The sequence below is a fragment of the Leguminivora glycinivorella genome, chromosome 3, assembly GCF_023078275.1.
Source record: "Leguminivora glycinivorella isolate SPB_JAAS2020 chromosome 3, LegGlyc_1.1, whole genome shotgun sequence".
Classification (NCBI taxonomy): domain Eukaryota; kingdom Metazoa; phylum Arthropoda; class Insecta; order Lepidoptera; family Tortricidae; genus Leguminivora; species Leguminivora glycinivorella.
The window spans coordinates 11,055,213-11,076,441 of record NC_062973.1 but is presented as its reverse complement, the minus strand read 5'-3'; the positions used below and the strand labels follow the sequence as shown (position 1 = coordinate 11,076,441).

At 39.3% G+C, this 21,229-nt stretch overlaps 1 protein-coding gene across 1 annotated transcript in view; it reads right to left on the bottom strand.

Moving 5' to 3' along the window:
• Positions 1-2,460: 2,460 nt before the first annotated feature.
• LOC125224634 overlaps positions 2,461-21,229 on the bottom strand; it is a 169,903-nt gene continuing 151,134 nt past the window's right edge. Inside the window, exons 17-22 of the mRNA XM_048128059.1 lie at positions 18,389-18,643; positions 16,972-17,371; positions 9,097-9,258; positions 6,433-6,562; positions 5,386-5,531; positions 2,461-4,903 (exon numbers count right to left, since the gene is read on the bottom strand). Coding sequence (XP_047984016.1) covers positions 4,881-4,903; positions 5,386-5,531; positions 6,433-6,562; positions 9,097-9,258; positions 16,972-17,371; positions 18,389-18,643 — 1,116 coding nt within the window. The 3' untranslated portion in view covers positions 2,461-4,880. The remainder of the gene's footprint in view (positions 4,904-5,385; positions 5,532-6,432; positions 6,563-9,096; positions 9,259-16,971; positions 17,372-18,388; positions 18,644-21,229) is intronic.

Here is a 21,229-nt window from a genome sequence, read left to right as displayed (position 1 = left end):
GTGTTTGATAAGGATTCTAACATAAGGCGTTGGACTTTAAAATTGTACATCAAAGTTAATTATTTTATGACAATTTTTTGACAGACACAGACGACGGGTTAACCAGAGGGTTAATCCACCATTTTATATGGAATTTGACAGATGACAGCCCACCAACCCTGAGCAAGAATTTTATATATATCTCTGGATAGTGCGTGCCGACCAATGAGTTGAAGCCAGGTTCATTCACCTTTACTCCTATGTTCTATCTCTTTCCGACACTGTGATGTATTGCCAGATTAGTTACTAAAAAAAACGTATAAAACATTCTTCAATCAAATTGACTTAGTTTTCTTTGTATTATACAAAAAAGCACTCGAGCAAAAACCTTATTTCTCCGGTATTTACCTCCTGCGTACTATGGGAACACTAATAATAAAGAAATATGCCCGATATGTCACAATTGTCAAAAGTAATTTACCAATTCAGATTTTTCTTTTGTGATATAAACATTTTTCGTCGGTTTCCTTAAGTTATGCGCAATGTATTGCATAGTGCAGCATTGTGGAAGTAAATGGAAACCGAAATCCGACATAAGATTTCACAAGTAAGTACTTATTTTACCAAAATGTTCATAAACCTCACTGACAATCAATTTTCTTCTATTTTGCTTGTAATCTTGGTTAGTTCTAATCATTATATTGTTTTCATTGTCTCAAATGATATCAAAATTCCCGCGAATAGGTTTAGAACGATAAATATAACCTTTAAAGAAAAAAATAGCTATGTGTGGTTTTACGACTAGGGTGACCAATCTTTTTTCGTATTTACTCTTATTGAATGGAGCTAAATCTATCAACTTGGTACGGTTTCTATGTTCATAATTCATATCACAGTATATAATACCAAATTTATTGTTTGTGTCTTTACAATTAACATGAATAATATTAAACATTTCAGTGTTCCAAAAGATGAAACAAGGAGACAGCATTGGCGACCAACATCTCGAGAGACTCTCGCTAGGTGGTTGGATCAAGGGTCAGATGCAGAAGGCGGTGATCTTGGATACGGCGCGGATAGTCCTACGGTTCCTCTCTCTGCATCCTTAACCACCGGCAGCTTGAACCCTGCCTCGCTGCTAGCGGCACCCTAGGTTAGGTTTTTTATAATATGTTTTTTTTTATTGTTTTGTAAGTGGTTTTGTATTTTACTTTTATTATCGTATTATAAATAGCCTAGCCTGAAGACTTAAAAGAAATAAAGAATAGATACTGTTGTAAAATGTCCTAGTATTTAATTTTTTTCCTATTGACAAATCGTCACTACTTTGAAAAAAACTTGTATCTTCTTCTGTCAATTAAAAGAAAATGTAGTAGTATGTATGGAATGCATATAGACTTACTGTGTTTTAACTTTGAGGAGAAGCATGAGATACGAGATTTTTTAAAAGTAGTGACGAAATACTTCCCTTATATTTCTGGGGCTATTCCCACTAGTTACCACCAAGTTTTACCAGCCCTAACTACGGGGATTTTTCCCACATTGTTAACTACCAAACCACCTGGTTTGGTAGTTGACTAGTTAATTAGTTTTCCCAGTAGTTCTACCAAAATATTGTTGTGATGGTTTAAAGTGACTGAAACATTTTTTAATAAATACAGGTGTCAGTTAGTAAAAGAAAAGTTATATTTTAAGCCTCGTGTTGCAACACTCACCACGTTCTTAACTATTCTGGAACGGTTCTGAAAAAAAATCCCAGTAGTTTACCACTGGTAAAAACTGTACCGTATTTTGTGGCGTAAGGCAAAGTAACTGCAGAGTGGTATAGAAATGGACCTTATTGGCGGTTGACAAATTAGTAAGGTGCATTAGAGTAATTCCGAATGACAGAAATGTTCAGATAATTCCGAAAGGGGAATCTTGATATGACGGAAATAATGGTGATTTCTATGCGACTTTCCTAATTAGACGACTTTCGGAATTGCCCTAATGTACCTTACTTTTTGAGTTTGTGAGGATGGATGTTCATTTTCGTGATAAAACGATTGATCGGATTTGAATTTAATAAGTTACAAAATTAATCAGTCGTATAAACGTAATACGTCAAATTCCGCGGGATATCCCTAATGTATGCTTAATCATGGACACCCTAAAGAAAGAGATGCAAGACCGGCGTGACGTAATTCAAGGTCAAATTTTCTGGCTTCAACGTAATGTTCGGCGTGCAATATCCAGTATGTATATAAGATTCTTGACCCTGAGTTAAGTGGTTGGTGCAAGTGGACCTAAGAGTTGTAGTTCTCGAGAACTTTATGTTGTGTGGCATTTCTGTTATTAAAAGTGCATGTTCTGAGAACATTTCTCTTAGTTAATGGAGAATGTTCTCGAGAACCACGCTCGGACCACATAGAAATATTTTAAGTACTATGTAATGATAGAGGCAGGGATCCTACCAGGGGGTTGTGAAAATAAAAGCGACAATTAAATAGAAGGATTATTTTATTAAAGTGATGATTTTGAACAATCAATTACTGTTACCATTATGTCGTGGTGTCAACAACAAAATAAACCATTTGTGCTTTTAAAAATAAATTAACAAGAGTAAATACAACAAATAGGTTAAAAATAAATGAAAGCATTTGGTATGTACTACATAAAACAAGTATGACATAGGGCGAGAGGGTTTCATTTTGGAGCTTAACTACAAAGTTTACGAGTAAAGGATTACAAAATATATATTCATATAACTTAATAGTAATACAGAATATAGTATGCGTTGTTAGCTAGACATGTACCACAAGTAATATCATTCTTTACACAAATCACGAAGGAAGCTGAGTTTAGGCCACAATGTAAAAATATAGTTACACAATTTGATTCATGACTAGACTTAATAGACACATAATTAAATAAGACTTTTTAACAGGATTTCCGTGCATTGATCGATCTGTTTCCATCTCTATTGTTCGCTCGACGTGACATTGACAGTTGACAGCCTGTTTCATAGGCAAAAGATGTGCAAAAGAGACAGCACCAGCTGGGTCCATGTACGATATTCCTCGTGGAAAGCGTATTTTATTTATAAGGAAAACAATCATCCCTGCAAGTCATTTTGACATTAGACTGTTAACATTTATTTCTTTTACACCTCATACTCCTAATTAAAAATTAAGCATATAAATATTGTATTGTCAACCGTTTCCAAATATACCTCGCCCTATATACATTACTGGGTGATTATTTGAGTATTACGAGTTTAGTGATTAATTTTATGCGGTAACTAATATTTGGTAAAACCTTACTCCATCTCATATATAATCTATGTCGCTTTTACTGTGGCCAATAGTCACAAAACGTCTAAACTTTGATACTGTTAGCATGTTACCGTTTTCAAAGTTTAACTTTTGCGGATATGTATACGTACAAAATTTGTTAGTAACAAGTATTAGTACCGAACGCTCAGCTTCGTTCTTTTAAAATGTCACTTTTAAAAGACAAGCTCAATTCACTCCTACACGTAAATAAATAACTATGCTAAATAATTATACAAGTATATAAGTATTTTTATTAATTTCTTTACACAATTATACAACGTCATTTTCTTTTAACTTACTCTTTGGGACGCACAACTTAGGATAGCTTACAATATGCCGAGGGCTGTTAGATGACGATTTAGTCAATTAAATAGACAATGACGACAGAAGCCACATCCATGGAGTTAGCACACTTTACAGTTAGAACTGAGATTCTAAACTACTCAGCGAAACCCGTCGAACATCGCCGTATATACCGACAGCCAAGTTACATGATACACCATATGATTATTGGAGACTACGGATTGAGGCAGTATAGATAAATATATAAAAATGTTATAAAAAGTCATGGTATAGTTTGGTTTCTTTACATTAAGATATGCTACTTGTGTGATACAGATTTCATCGTTTTATAATCAAGTTGTGTTTGTGTGGTGCCCGTTGGCAACTCTCATTCGACAAGGCTTTCACGTGTTAAAGCATAATTATAACAAGAGCTATCGCGTTGTCTCGCTATAGAAAGTTGAGCCACGACTTACTACGCGCCGTTACATAATTTGACAAGTATGGCTCAACAATTCTATGACTCTTTGACCTTATAGATCTATCATTTAAGGGCAGATATTGATATCGTTTTCTATACAGCTTTGGTATACCCTATGTTTATATTACATCGAGTCCGGTCCACCCTCTACTAAGCTGACACGCTTTAGAAACGAGTGCGTAACCTTATAAGGTACAATCCTAGGGGGAAGTCACTTTATTGTCATATTCAGTGTTTCACTCGTTTCCTACTAAGAAAAAGGCAGTTTATAATATTCACAATAGCCTTTCACTTTTGAATAGTATAGTTTTACCACTTTTATAGCTTACGTAGATTTTCATTCGCATTTAAGACCGATTTACATGGCACGAGATCCCACATGTAAGTATTATTACAGTGTGACCGGATTCATAGCTGGTGATGTCACTGAAATCACATGCCAGTTTGCGCGCCGTGTAAATAGGCCTTCAGTCTTCGATTTAAGGTCAGTCGCACCGACCAAAACTAAATAGATCAATGGCGCTCGACAGTAAGTCTTACAGTTTGGCGCAACAGTTTGCCAATCAAAACTCCACCTAACGGTGTTAAAAGAGTTTGATTCCGATCATGTCAGCCAAAACTTCACCTTTCGGTGTTAAAAGAATTTAATTCCGATTGTCAGTTGAACGATTTGAATTATGATTGGCATCGCGTATTCGGCGTGAAGGAGGTGTGACGTAAGCTATAGTGCGGCTCCGGCGGCGTCAGCGGCGGGGCCCGGGGCGGGCGGCGCGGCGCGCGCACAGCGCGGCGCTGCGCAGGCGCCGCAGCAGCGTCGCCCGCTATCAGATGCGCTCCACGTAGTTACCTGCCAATTAAGATAACAACTAAATTAAGTGATTTATTAATACACAATACGTAGCTTATATTATAACTGGACAAACTTCTAAAAAATTGTCGTTTCTCGCTTGCAGGAATCCATCTGTAAGTTGTTAAACAACCGTTAACCTGTTAACCGATTTGAGAGCCGCGAAACTGCTCTAGCATGCTTTACCGATAAGTAGAAGCGTCAGTATTGTGTGTAATATGCCGCAACTGTTCTTCGCGCTCTGTATTTAACAATAATTTTGCGTGAGACAAATTTTAGTGTAGCCAACGCGATGACTCGTGTCTCATGACGAATCTCCAACTTAATTTCAAAATGGCGTCAATAGCGTTACTATAAACGTAAGTAGAACCGTGCTTTTCAATATTTACAATATATGCACAAAATATATATTGTACGAACCAGTCCTATGAAGGCCTTTTTCGGTTTGACGTGTTTAATTTTAATATAAATCAAATCAATACCTGGGAAGGTACCGAAACGGCCGGTGCGCTGTGAAGAGCCGACGTACCAGCCGTCGTCACATTTCTCCAACACATACACAGTGTCGCCTTCGTTAAGTTCCAACTCATCGGGGTTCTGGGGTCGGTATTTGTACATCGCTCGGTACCTGAAAAAAAAAAAACAGTCATGGGTCATTAATCTGAGTCAGGTACTAATTGTAATACTTGTTTGGGTGATATTTAAATGCATGACCTTGACAAAGATTTATTCAAATTTGAACATATACATCACTATGCATTTAAGGGTTAACCCGCGATTTTTTTTTGCCCAGAAAGGTAAGTAATTGAGACCCGCTATGTATAACATTTATTCTAAGAAAAGCAAATCACATTTAATAATTTCAAGTGCTGATCAAGTCTTGCGAAAAGATTTTTCTTTGTATTTTTACAGAAATATCCGAACGTGTCCATGCTATTTCAGTCAGACCCGGTACAAGATGCACTGACTCTATTTAAACTAGCATGACAAATGTGTAGCTTAACTTCAAACTTGGATAAATCCATTCCGCTTTAAGGTCGATTATATAAAAAAAATATATTATGATCTGAAAGATAATCAACCTTATAGCAGATTGGATTTATCCAAGTTTGAAGTTAAGCGACACAAATATAATTGAACGTCTCCGTAAAAATACGAACGAAAAGCTTGGTCAATCCCTCTGACAGTTTGATTTTTGCTATGAAGAATTCCGGTCCTTGTCTATGATACATAAATAAAATAAAATAAATAAATAAATATTATAGAACATTCTTACACAGATTGACTGAGTCCCACGGTAAGCTCATGAAGGCTTGTGTTGCAGGTACTCAGACAACGATATATATAATATACAAATACTTACATACATAGAAAACATCCATGACTCAGGAACAAATATCTGTGCTCATCACACAAATAAATGCTCTTACCGGGATTCGAACCCGGGACCGCGGCGTAGCAGGCAGGGTCACTAGGCGCTAGGCCAGACCGGTCGTCAAATAAATATGGTATGATAAAAAGTAACTTACGGCACGGCTTCCGCGTTAGTGTCGACGTACAGAGGTTCAGTGTTGTTGAGGTCGACGCCAGCCCCGGTTGGTGGTCCGTAGCCGCGCTCCGAGGGAGTCATGGCTGATTGCGCTGTTTTTGTCGTGTACCCTGAAATTTTAATAAAAAATATTGCCAATAAGCCTGACATTGTGATAATAGATCGACCGCAACGCCGGGCCGTGCTCGTTGACATCACCATCCCCCATGATGAGAATCTCGTGAAAGCCGAGAAGGACAAGTCCAGTAAGTACCTAGACTTGGCTCACGAGATAACCGCCATGTGGGATGTTGATTCAACGATCATTGTTCCGATAGTCGTTTCAGCGAACGGTCTCATAGCGAAGAGTCTCGACCAACATCTTAAGAGACTCTCGCTAGGTGGCTGGATCAAGGGCCAGATGCAGAAGGCGGTGATCTTGGACACGGCGCGGATAGTCCGACGGTTCCTCTCTCTGCAGCCCTAACCACCGGCAGCTTGGGCCCTGCCCGCTGCTGGCGGCACCCTAGGTTAGGTTTTTTATAATATGTTTATATGTTTTTATATTGTTTTGTAAATGTTTTTATATTTTATTTTTATATACATATTGTAAAAAACCTAGTAGCCTAGAGAATGAAAAAAATAAATACTGAGAATAATAAACTGACACTGACATATGAAACATGTAAAATCGGGTAACTCACGTAAAATTGTCGCTCGACATGATTCGCTCAGTAACGAGGAGCATTTTCATTGAGCACGCGTGATGCCGATGCTCGTTACGGAGCGAAACATGTCGAGCGACGTTCGACAATTTTACGTGAGTTACCCGATTTTACGTGTTTTAAAATATTATTAAGATACTATTTTATATTTACATACAATGTTTTAGTTACTAAATACTTTTTTCTGTCTATTTAAGCTAAGTGCTATCCAAAAAGTATCTGTACTGATCCCTACATCTGAAGTATTGAACGAACGATCAGTCAGAGGGTTACATCGGAACGTTTACGGTCGAGCAATATTTCAAGGGTTGATATTTGGTAATTATAATTGTAAGCAGGTTTGTTAAAACAGGGACATAAAAGACGGTCATGTGTGCAGCAAAATGCAGGAGTAGGTATTATATCCTGTGTGCCAAATAAATGTACACAGTTCGATTACAACCAGCGTTGTTTAATAATAATAAGCATTTGTTGGTCTTAAATCACTTAATAACTATTTTACAATAGAATCACTTAATAACTATTTTACGATACACAAAATCATGAGACTTTGATACTTGCAATAGGAGAACCTGTGCTACAAGTATCAATTTCTTCCATATGTCTAAAACATTATGTAATAAGAGACATTATTAGTTGCCAATACAAAAGTTAGAAATTAAAGAAAAATAAGCCAAAGTAAAAGAAACATGTTTCATTTAATAGTTTGACTCCTTTATCATGTAGCCTATTTAACGTGGATTGGAGGCCGTTTACGTATGAAAGAAGTGCCCGGACTAAGTTTGATTACATATGTAAGGTAGTGATCTCACTAGCCAGTACACCCAGTCACTGAAGTTGAAACCGGCCGGGTCAGGATGATGATGAAGCCTATAAGTTCGCGGGACACTTCTAGATGTGGAATACGCGAAGAACGGTAATTAATGGACGGTCAATAACTATACCTATCGACGTTTAGTGACATTAAATTTGTCCACTAGAAAGTTGTAAATTATCGTGATTACCGAGTTGGAAAGGTTTGCGTTGATAGAGGCTGTACGATCTAGCTATCGTACAGCGTAGGCACATCTCGGACACTGGCGATCAAATATATGAAAGAGGCGCGTTCCTAGCACACATTCTAAGCTCGTGTAGGTGAACGCGTACCATGCTTGTATGAGTGAGATATGACAGGTCAATTGTTCGCGTTTTTGACAGGCGGTAACTGTGAGGTAACCGAGAGGGGGTGGGCGGCACTTTCAGCGGGGAGTGGGAGTGGCCATAGTGTACGATAGTACTCTTTATTATACTGTGGCGTAGGTATAGCATATACTGTAGCAATGTCTTTACGCAAATATTCGCACTCACGCGACCCAGATTATTTATTCAACACGTGTAATTGCATTAAGTACCAAAATCAGTGCATTAAAGACTATGGTTAACAACAAACGTATGTGAGTTATTTATGGGTTCCTAGAATTCTGACAGTACCGTCAACTGGCGCGTACAGAGGCATAACTACGTGATCTCACTTGATCGAGCTGTTATGGCGACGGCAGTGGTTATGTTGGGGCGGCGCATTTGCAAGGTTTGACTTGTTTGTATGAGACATGTGATTGTGAGCTCTTACGTTACGTTTGACAAAGCCGTTGAGGAGTCCATGTTTGGGGTGACACTATGAGCACACCTCGGACACTGATGATCAAATATATGAAAGAGGCGCGTTCCTAGCACACAGTCTAAGCTCGTGTAGGTGAACGCGTAATATGCTTGTATGAGTGAAATATGACAGGTCGACTGTTCGCGTTTTTGACAGGCGGTAACTGTGAGGTAACTGAGAGGGGGTGGGCGGCACTTTCAGCGGGGAGCGGGAGTGGCGATACTGTACGATAGTACTCTTTATTATACTGTGCTATGAGTCTGTAATTTGACTATCAAGAGTTTTCAATGTTTCAATTTACCTGGTAGGGGTTGCGTAGAGGGCGGTGCATTCGCGAGGTTAGGATTATTTGGCGTGGGCATGTAGCTGTGCGCGCCCATGCTGCGCTTGGCCGAGCCGTTCAGGAGCCCGTGCGCCGCGGGAGACGCTACTGGCTTGTCTGAGGGCGCGATTGGCTGAATTTCTGAAATACGAAAATGGTTTATTAGAAAACTGCACTGTAGTCATAGTGACGTTAATATCTGGGCGACCGAGCTTCGCTCGGTTCTATTTTAATATATCACGTCTTTAGATAAAAAAAAAACTCTTATAAATACAAAAACAAAAAAAAAAGACAAAAAACAAAAACTTAATTTCTGACCGGGATTCGAAACCCTGACACCTACGATCTATCTGCGTACATTAGACCGACCTCGTGCGACTGAGCTAAGCGGAATCGATGCGCGCGCGGCGAAATTAAGGACCATATTTTACGTTTACAAATGCGAAAGAAAAACCCATGAAAACTCGAAAATTCGCGTTTTCCGGGATCTAAGGCTACGCTAGATCGATTTTTCACCCCCGAAAACCCCCACAAAACAAATTTCAGCGAAATCGTTAGAGCGGTTTCCGAGATCGTCGGTATATATAAATAAATAAATATACAAGAATTGCTCGTTTAATAGTATAAGATAAAACAGTTTGTAAGCAATCTCTTACTGCTTGTCATTTTGACATGGTTGTAGAGTGGGTTCCAATTGGTTGACTGTACCGTAAATGTAATAAGCGCTACGTAGTGGTTGAGCATAACTTTGCTATTCAGGTCATGTTTTTTTTTCATTATTATTATAAATGTGCTTTCTTTTGGGTGGCCAAAGGCAATGAAGTCGCCTACGATGGAGTTAGCTCGCCCAGAATATGCCTGTTCACCCTTGATTTGAAGGTCGCCAATCTGCCACGTGTCTTTTTTTTATGGGATAGAAGGCAAACGAGCAGACAGGTCGCCTGGTGGTAAGCGATCACTGCCGCCCATGGACACTCGAAACACCAGAGGTGTTGGAGGTGCGTTGCCGGCCTTTAAGATGGGTGTACGCTCTTTTCTTGAAGGTTTGAAGCTCGTATCGGTCCGGAAATACCGCAGGCGACAATTAATTCCACAGTTTAGCTGTGCGGGGCAGGAAGTTTCTGGAGAAACGCACAGTTGAGGACGTGTCTTCGAGAAATGCGCGTGCTACCAGGCTTCTGCATTGTCTGTTTGCCATGCAAGAGGAAAATGCCTCGCGACACTGCTCGCTCTTGGGAATGACAATATGGCGAATATGAAAATGTGATCTGTTTGGTTGGGTCGCTTTTGTTCCTGTTGCAATAAGCTTCGGAAAACTAATAGTATAATTAAAGGTTGAACACGCCAAAACTGAGGCATATAAATTCATTTGCTGCTTCGTTATAATTAAAGGTATAGAATTTTTTTTGATGCCAAATAAATCTTAAAAGAGTATAGTTTTTAAATATATCAGTTACTTTTGTGAAAGATTTATATATGTAGCGATATCGAACAGGCAGCTGAAACAACGTGAACTTATTTTGCACGAAAACACAAAAAATCCAAAACTCAGCTACAGAGATGTGGGTAAAATATTTAAATTTCCACAATCCACTGTTTGTTGCGTATTGAAAAGGTTTCGGGAACGCCTAACTTTAGAACGAAAGCCAGGAATTGGTGGGTTGCAGGGTACAAAGGATAAAAAAAAAAGAAGGAATACATCTTAAGGATATTTGCTTCAAATTGTATGATGTTACCTCATGACGTGGCTAAAAAGTAAAAATGTCCCAATCGTATATTCAAAAGGTGAAACGTAGAGCAGGGCTAAGAAGTTTTAAAGCACAAAACGGCACCAGATCGGAATGTGAGACAGAAATCAGCAGCAGAAACTCGATTGAGAAACTATACGAAAATTTATTAACAAAATTTGACTGCGTTCTGATGGATGGTGAAACTTACATAAAATCCGATTTCTAACAAATCCCTGGCCAAGAGTTTTATACTAGCAAAAGTAGCACAGAGGCTCCCAAAGACTGTCAAATAAAAAAAGATCTAAGTTTCCGAAAAAAATACCAACTTTGGCAGGCAATTAGTGTTGGAAAAATCAGCATGCTTTGTAAACCAAAGAAAATGTTAGCTAATCACATAAACGCACTTAGAACATAATTTAAATGTTTGAATAAAAAGTCAGATGAATGTTCTGGTGCGTTGGGAATTCATTCTTGTTTCGATCCTACTACTACTAACATCCTAAATTCTATCAGGCCTTATTCATCAGGTCATGGGCCTGCGCTCTTCCAGTAAAAATCAAGTTTTGAGCGATAAAAAGTGAATATAGTTAATACGGTTGCCGACGGCAATGGCGTCGTCCAGTATAAGTTCCTCAGCTCCACTCGTAATGGAAAAACTAAAGGGAATTGAAAACTATAGTTTTTGGAAATTTATGATGAAAATGGTGTTGATTCACGAAGATCTATGGGAATTTGTGGAAAAAGAGGTTGACGAAAAAAAATCCGAAGATGTGAAGAAAAGCCAGAAAGCGCTCGCACGCATTGCATTATCCGTGCAATCGACGGCCTTCGTGCACATAAGGAACGTGACCTCGGCACACAAAGCATGGAAGAATCTTCAGAATGCTTATGAAGATAAGGGATTATGTCGGAGACTAGGCCTGTTGCGAACTTTGTTTAGCACAAAGTTGACGGAATGTCAAAGTATTGAAAAATATGTCAACAGAATCACGAACGTCGCACAACAATTACAAGATATCGATGCAAAGTTGGATGATGACTTTGTTGCGGTAATCATGCTGAGCGGACTTCCTGAGGACTACGACCCGCTGATCATGGCAATTGAGAACTCAGACCTCAAGTTGACTAGCGAAGTTGTATCGACGAAGTTGCTGCAGGAGACGTTGCGACGTGAGGACAGCAAACGCGACGGAGATGGAGTTACAGCTCTGGCGGCTGCGAGGAAGCTTCCCAGGTGTTTTGCTTGTAAAAAGATGGGACATATCAAGAAAGATTGTCCGACGTTGAACAAAAAGAAAAGTAGCAAGGTGATGTCATCGTCAAAGGTTCTGCTCACGGCGCTGTCGGTGAACGTTGAAAGTGATCTTTGGTACGTGGACAGTGGGTCGGCGAGTCATCTTTGTCGAGATGTGAACATGATGAGTGACATGAAGTCAGATAAATCGTTGCAAGTGACTGTGGCTAACGGAGATAAACTATTTACGGCTGGTAGAGGCAATGTTAACGTGGAACAACGTGATGGCAATGTAAAGACTATAAGTGACGTATATTATGTACCTAACTTAGCAGCTAACTTATTGTCAGTAAGCGCCATGGCTAAAAAAGGCTATAAGATAGTATTCGACTCCGATGGTTGTGAAATTTTAGATAATGGGGTTATTGCCGCGACGGCTACTTTGAAAAATGACGTGTATATCCTTGACACTGTTGAGGCTTGTTCAAAGGTTCCTTTACAGAATAAACAGGTGGCCAACGCAGCAGTGGAGGAGGAGCGTGCGGTTTCTAGCGACGAAACTGTCTCTGCAGCTTCAGAGAAAGTTTGGCATCGTCGTCTTTCGCATCTCAACAGAAGAAGCATGGAACTTTTAAGAAAAGGTATGGCTTCTGGTATATCGTATGATAGTAGAGATTTTGAAACGTGTATAGCGTGTGTCCAAGGCAAAGCGAGTAAGGTACCGTTTCCGAAGAAATCTCACAACAGGGCTAAAGAGGTCCTGGGTTTAGTGCATACAGACGTCTGTGGACCGCTACCATCGGCCTCATTCAGCGGTGCTAAATATTTCTTGCTCTTCATAGATGATCATTCTAGGAAGACGTTTGTGTACTTTTTAAATAAAAAAGGTGAAGTATTTGATAGGTTCAAAGAGTTCAAGGCTTTAGTGGAGAACCAGACAGGTAAAAAGATAAAATCGCTACGCAGCGACAACGGAGGGGAATACACCAGTTCTGCTTTTCAGGCATACCTCAGGAGCAATGGCATCGTGCATCAAACGACAGTTCCTGGCTGCGCTGCCCAGAACGGGGTCGCGGAGCGCGCGAACAGGACAGTGATGCAGGCGGCAAGGTGCATGCTACAAGATGCAGGCCTGAGCAACGAATTTTGGGCGGAAGCTGTCAACACGGCAGTCTACGTTAAGAACCGTTGTCCTACGAAAGCTGTACTGGGGAGCACTCCTGAAGAAAAGTGGAGTGGCAAAAAGGTATCACTGAGTCATTTACGTATCTTTGGTTCTGTGGCTTATGCTATGACTTCAAAGCGTTCAAAATTAGATCCGAAATGCAAAAAGTACATTTTTGTTGGGTATTGTGAGCATACAAAGGGTTACAGGCTCGTAGACCCGGAACAACCAACAAAATGCATCAAAGCCCGAGATGTAACCTTTTTAGAAAATACGTTCATTAAAAAAGCATCAAATGATGACATTGACAATGTCATTGTGTCAACTGAAATATTTACACAAACTAAAAATGCAGATGTAAATAAAAATGTTGAGTTCAAATTGTCTGACCCATCTTCTGTACAAACAGAAACGTCTGTAGTGAGTGGTACGTCTGATGATGTTAATTTGACAACAAATTCTCAGAATACAAACGATCGAACGAGTACAATCACAATTCATGATTCGTCTAGCTCTAGTGAATGTGATGATCCGGCCGATAAAACTTATATTCCAGAGGAGGAGAGCACGGAAACTTCGGAATATGACAGTTCATCGGGTTCGATACTTTCCGGATTATTGGCGGGTACGTGCGATCCAGATGCTCCACGAACTGTACGAGAGGCACTGAGTTGTCCAGATGCAGACAATTGGAAAGAAGCTATGTCTTGTGAGTACAACTCATTTATTAAGAACAAATGTTGGACATTGACAGATCGACGAGAGTCACAAAAACCTGTCAAATGCAAATGGGTGTTCAAAGTGAAACGTGGATTGAACGGTGAACTCCTAAAATATAGGGCACGCCTGGTAGCTAAAGGCTTCACTCAACAATATGGCATAGACTATGAGGAGACGTTTTCACCAGTTGTCAGATACTCCACAATACGTATTCTGCTAGCTTTAGCTGCTGAGTATGGTATGAAGATTGAACAGCATTTCTCAATGGTGATTTGAAGGAGACTGTGTTCATGGAACAACCGGAAGGCTTTGTAGTTAAAGGGCAAGAAAGTAAGGTCTACAAATTAAATAAAGCTATTTACGGGTTGAAAAAAGCTTCAAAGGCATGGTACGAGAAGATTGATCATGTTCTCTGTAATAAGTTGAAGTTCAAGAAGTCATCATCTGAGCCTTGTGTCTATTTTCAGCGCCAAAAGGGGTCGCTTATAATCATTGCTCTTTACGTTGACGACATCATATTGTTTTCAACAGGTAATAAACGTGATAAGCTAGATGTCAAAGTCAAGTTAATGAAAGAATTTGACATGACAGATCTAGGGCCAGCTCATCAAGTATTAGGTATGAGATTGTGTAGGGAAGAAAACCAAATTACTCTTGATCAATCGAACTATATCGCGATGGTGCTGAAGAAATATAAAATGGAAGAATGTAAGTGTTCGCCTACTCCTATGGAAACCGGACTTAAATTACCTAAGGGAAATCAAAGAGATGATACCTATGATTATAGAGGTTTAGTAGGTTCACTAATGTATATTGCTATCTGTACCCGACCAGACATTGCGTACGCAGTCAGCTACTTAAGTCAATTTAATGAATCATTTACAGAGACCCACTGGAAAGCGGCGAAAAGAGTCCTGCGCTACTTGAAAGGTACCATGGATCTCCATTTGACTTTTAAGAAAGGCAAGCAGCTGGACATCACTGGATTCGCAGATGCAGACTGGGGTGGAGACACCGTGGACAGGCGGTCGTACACGGGATATGTCTTCAAAGTAGGTGAGTCAATTGTTACTTGGGCAAGTTGTAAACAAAAAACAGTTAGCCTTAGCTCAACCGAAGCCGAATACTATTCTTTGTCGAACTCCTGTAAAGAGGGTTTGTTTATTCGTACATTTCTAAAAGAAATTATTAACGAAGAAATTGTGCCGACGATTTTCAATGACAATCAGTCAGCGCAGAAATTGTGTAGGAACTCCTTACATCATGCTAGGAGTAAGCATATAGATATTCGCCACCACTTTATTCGGCAACTTGTGAATAGTAATACGATTACTATTGAGTATCTTAATACAAATGATATGTTGGCAGATATACTGACAAAGGCGTTGTGTAAAGTTAAACACTATAAGTTTGTGAAACAGCTCATGTTACTTTCATGTAAGTAAATGCGTTAAAACTCTGTATTTATTTGATAGTTAAGAATGTGTTCTTAATGTAATTACCATCATGGTTATTTCAGTTACTTGTTAGTTTGCTTATACGTGATAGTGATTACATGATATTTAAATGATTGCATATCAATATAATTACAATTCATAATGTGAATAACTGAACTTGGTTGATTCATTGTAGCGAAAGTTCAGTGCATATGTTTTTGTTAATTGATTTATTGTTACTGTGAAGTGTAGGTCACTTCTTTAGTTATGAATTTGTTTGTGTGTTGAAACAAGACTGTTTTTGGTTTAAGGGCCAGTGTTGGAAAAATCAGCATGCTTTGTAAACCAAAGAAAATGTTAGCTAACCACATAAACGCACTTAGAACATAATTTAAATGTTTGAATAAAAAGTCAGATGAATGTTCTGGTGCGTTGGGAATTCATTCTTGTTTCGATCCTACTACTACTAACATCCTAAATTGTATCAGTGTCTTCCGTTCTCCGTTCAAGTAATAAACCATCTTCATAACCAAGTCATCGTTTCCTTCTATCAATTAGCAGTTGCGGGAAAAGAAGCAGCTCTTTTGTCACTACCGGAACAATAAAGGGCAGCATCTATCAAAACGAGTGCTTACAAAAGCGATTACTTCCGTTTCTTAAGAAACACCACTCCTGGCCTTTATTTTGGCCAGATCTTGCCAGGTGTTACTACGCGAAACCTGTCATGGAGTGGTACAAAGCAAATGGTGTAGCCGTGGTACCGAAATATAGCTGTCCACTAAATTGCCTAGAACTCCGGCCCATCGAGGAATATTGGAGTATAATGAAAGGGTTTCTTAAAAAGAGAGGCGGGGAGGTTAATTCCGCGGAGGAGCGGCGAAAACTGTGGACCTGGCGACAAAGAGGTATCCTGACGTGATGGTGCAAATTCTTATGAGTCGTGTTCGAAGAAAAGTACGATCGAGGGCTTATTCGTCGAGAAACCTTGGCTACTTATGGTTTGCATTTAAAATACATTAAATTTGCTGATATTTAAATCAAACATCTTTTATTTATTATATTTTTTTTATAATAAACATTTAAGTGTGCCCCATTTTTGGCGTGTTCAATCTTTATATACCCACATTACCAGATTTATTCTGAGTAAGGATGCCAGTTTTGTTGACTTTGCACGGCCGTCCCACCCGTTGTGATAGATGTCAGCACGACCACTTCTATCTTCAGAGACAGTAATATATTCATCTTACTAGGCTTGTTCTGACTAGGCTCCTGCAGTATGGTGACGTAGCTATCCGGGAAGATACCGGTCTTGCTGCCGTTGCGGCCCTCCCACCAGTTGTGGTCGATGTGTCGCGTCAGCACGACCTCTTCACCTCTCTTTAGAGACAGTAACACATCCATCTTACCAGGTTTGTTCTGACTAGGCTCCTGCAGTATGGTGACGTAGCTATCCGGGAAGATGCCGGCCGGTTTTGCTGCCGTTGTGTCCCTCCCACCAGTTGTGGTCGATGCGTCGCGTCAGCACGACCACTTCACCTCTCTTTAGAGACAGTAACACATCCATCTTACCAGGTTTGTTCTGACTAGGCTCCTGCAGTATGGTGACGTAGCTATCCGGGAAGATGCCGGTCTTGCTGCCGTTGCGGCCCTCCCACCAGTTGTGGTCGATGCGTCGCGTCAGCACGACCACATCACCTCTCTTTAGAGACAGTAACACATCCATCTTACCAGGTTTGTTCTGACTAGGCTCCTGCAGTATGGTGACGTAGCTATCCGGGAAGATGCCGGTCTTGCTGCCGTTGCGGCCCTCCCACCAATTGTGGTCGATGCGTCGCGTCAGCACGACCACTTCGCCCTTTTTCAAAGGCAGCTCGAGGTTGGTCTGGGCAGTGAAGTCGAACTTCGCACGGGCCTTGCCCTCTTGGGCGACGGGCTTCTTTGGTGAGTGTGCCACGTCGCCTTTTAATATCTGAAAATTGTACGGATTTTAAATGAGAAAAAGAAAATGTATAACAGATTATGCTGCAATTAAAATAAAGCACCTATGCAATTTAGGACAATTTTTTAGTATATCTTATCATCTCTAATCTATATCCATACTTATATTATAAATGCATGGGAAAGCGTCTGTTTGCGTGTCCGTCTTTCACGGCAAAACGGAGGGACGAATTGACGTGATTTTTGAAGTGGAGATAGTTGAAGGGAAGGAGAGTGACATAGGCTACTTTTTGTCTTTTTCTAAGGCGAGCGAAGCGAATAAATAGAAGTATGATTTCATTTTTTACCCACAACAACATCAGAAAGTTCCCATAAGCAAATCATTAAGTTACTTCTCGTTGGGTTGTTATTTTAATTACTTAGTATAAATATTAATCAAGTCTTTTAACGATGAAAATAAAGCATCATCATCTCTCTACTTAATTAAGCACACATGTTGTGTAGGGTAAGCGCATCACTCACCTCAACATAATTATAGGGGACCAATATCCTACCGTGAAGTTCGTCTTCATATCAATAGGCATAAACTATTTTAAGGCATGCTGCATAAACTATTTTAAGTATAGAGAACTATCTCTATACTTAAAATAGTTTATGCAGTGCACGAAATAAAGCACTACATAATTAGAAGAAAAATATGGACAGTAGTTATGTTTAAACATAATTTCTATTTAATAAGTCAAAAAGAAAGATATAAAGTAATTGAATTGACCGTGACGTCACTCCTCAGTATTTCATAGTAATTCCATATTAGCAAATCGTTTTGACAGTTCTTAAAAAGAAGCTGATTTGACTAGTAGGAAACTATTAGCCTATTAGCGTCTATCTGCCTCCTCACATGTATAAGATCCTTTTCTAATGCTCAACTCTCTCGTCGTCTATCCGTTGAAGGCAAACAAAGCTATAATTTCCGTTTCATAATAATTATAGGTAGAGAGGGACAACAGATTTTTGAACTTAACACTAGTTAATTGACTATACAACTCACCTCAACATAATTATAGGGGAACAGCCCTATCCTCCCGTGCAGCTCGCCCTCATACCAGTTAGTATCTATCTGTCTCCTCACATGTATAAGATCTCCTTTCCTAAAGCTCAACTCCCTTGGAGTCTGCCCGTTGAAAGCGTACAACGCGCGGGCGGCGATTCTCTCCGCTTCATCGTATCGGTTCAAAGGGACGACGGATTTCTGCGCTGGTGTGAAGTTGTCTTGATGACGCCTGTTTTGCATGTCTTGGAGTTCCTGTAATGTAGAAGTTGGTGGTGATTTTTATGTGGAATAATAGCGAGATACAGAATAACAGAAAACTGGCAAATGTTGAAGAACATAATTTATTTAGGTGTAGGTTCAAAAAAAACATGAACATGAAACCCACATTATTAAAAGACAGCTAATTAAATCTAGCTATGACAGACTTACAGGTACCCCAAATATAATAACTATTTATTACTAAGACCCACAACAAATACATTTAATAACTTTCATTACGGCCCAGTACTAATAAACATGTTATTATTTATTTTTTAAATGCCTTAAGGCTAGTGTAGACAGTATAGCAAAGTTCAATGTCCTGCTTAACTGAATACAAACAATTAACTACGTGAATTGTGACCATAGTCCGAAAAGGGGCGTTATCAGAAGCACCAGAGCGTTACGTTATACAATAATACATTTTTAAAACATATTTGAAAATCGCTTCACACGGTTTATGATATCAGTAAGTAAGTAATATGTATAATACAAATGAGAAGAATACAAATAGCAGTTGTTTTAATTCGGCATAACACCATGCGAAGCGAAACCCGATTTTAAAACACGAGAAATCAATTTACAAAACATGATAACGCAAAAAGAAAATTGGAATGTTTTATTAGCCTGATTATTGATGAATATTATGATATCGGTGAATATAGCGAATGAATGTTAAAGAGCACAATATTTATGTTTAAATAAAGTTAATAATAATATTCAGCCACACATCTCCCAAACGTCACCTTTATGGAGGCATCAAACATTTCTATGTCGTGGGGGTGTATATCATTCTCCTGTAATCAACACGTTCAAATAAGCGAAGAAACTATACAAAAAAATCCGTAAACTAACCATAATCAGTACCGTAAAATTGCAGCTTAATTTACATGATAATAATATAATTGTAAGTATAACAACAATGTATCACGCACTGAGTTGCACTCGGAGTTATTTGCATCACATTGTTTACACGTAACTGGTACAAAAACCGGCGCTTGCGCACGCAATGATCGCTTCTGTCGCACGCTGCGTGTACACTGATGGGGAAACTACTTGTTAGCTCTCACTGGACTTTACTATAACTACGACTGACCTTTATTTTTATAGCTTAGGAGCGAAATTCGAATGACTCTGGGTTCGGAATTTTTGGAGTATCGTACGGTCAGTTGGTCAACAGATTTTCGTTACTCAAGGTCGGAACAATACCGGATTTGCGGCATCTCGTTTGTAATTTATTTGTGTTACGTAAGGGCACGTTTTGTTATGTCCTTAATAATAACTACATGAATATTTTTACATGAAAATTAACACCATTAGCACAGGATGAAATAAAAATTAATATAAATAGTAATTTTATAACTTTCACTATCATTTCATTATTTAACTTGTATAGAAATGAATTCAACGCGTTTACTTGTGCGTAAAAACACGTTTTTGCCTCTTTCTAATAAGCATAGTGCAAATGAGATGGGAGAATGCATAACGCGCTTGTACCAACTCTGTACGGTATGAATAACTACAGGAATGAAATAACATCTCTATTCAAAAATCTTGGCTTTCTCTACGTCACGCTCTCCGCCCCTAATTATATTACAATTTAAAACAAAAGGAAACGTAGTTGATATCATTTAAATCTACATTACGTAGGTCACTCGATAAATTGTGAGATGCTCGAAATTTTAAAATGGAACGTACCCATATTATATGTTTTTAAAAAGCAAATTTATTTGGAAATAGAACACAAGAAGCCAATTCGGTTCAATTTTAAAAATAAATTTGTTTCTTTTGTTTTACTACAACGGTTCCCGCGTTTTTTCTTCGAAACGATGGGGCTGACCCGCGAGCATTTGCGTGCTATGATATTTTATGATTTTAAATTTGGTTTAACCGAACAACTGAGTTTGCAACGATTACAATCAGCATTAGGAGAGTCTGCTCCATCCCAAGCAACTGTTTTTAGATGGTTTAGTGAATTCAAGAGGGGTAAAACTAACCTCGAAGATGACCACAGAAGTGGTCGCCCGCAAACAGCAGTAATTGCAGAAAACGTATGGACTACTGAAATGTTAGTGCGAGAAGACCCACGAATTTACATACACCGACATCGAGGAAATCCTAGGCGTTAGTTCGCCACAAGTTTTCCAAGCAGTGCGGGAGAGGAGACCAAAGGCTGGCCTTCGGGGAATCATGCTGCATCACGACAACGCCTCTTCCCACACGTCCCTCAGAGCAAAGGCGATTATTGAAGAAACTGGGATTGAAACCTTGCCTCATCCACCCTACAGCCCTGACTTGGCTCCCTGTGATTTCTTTTTATTCCCGACAGTAAAGGAAAAAATAAAAGGAAAGTTTTTTTCGAGTGCCGAAGAAGCAGTGGCTGCCTATGAAGTAGCAATTTCTGGCCTAACCGATGAAGACTGGCAAAAGTGCTTCCAAAGTTGGTTTAGACGTATGGAACTTTGGTATGGAACGTATTTCGAAAAGATGTAAAATAAATAGTGTTAATATCTTCAATAGTTTTTTTGTATCTCAAAACTTTTCGAGTGACCCACGTATCATAAGATTAATTGCCTCATT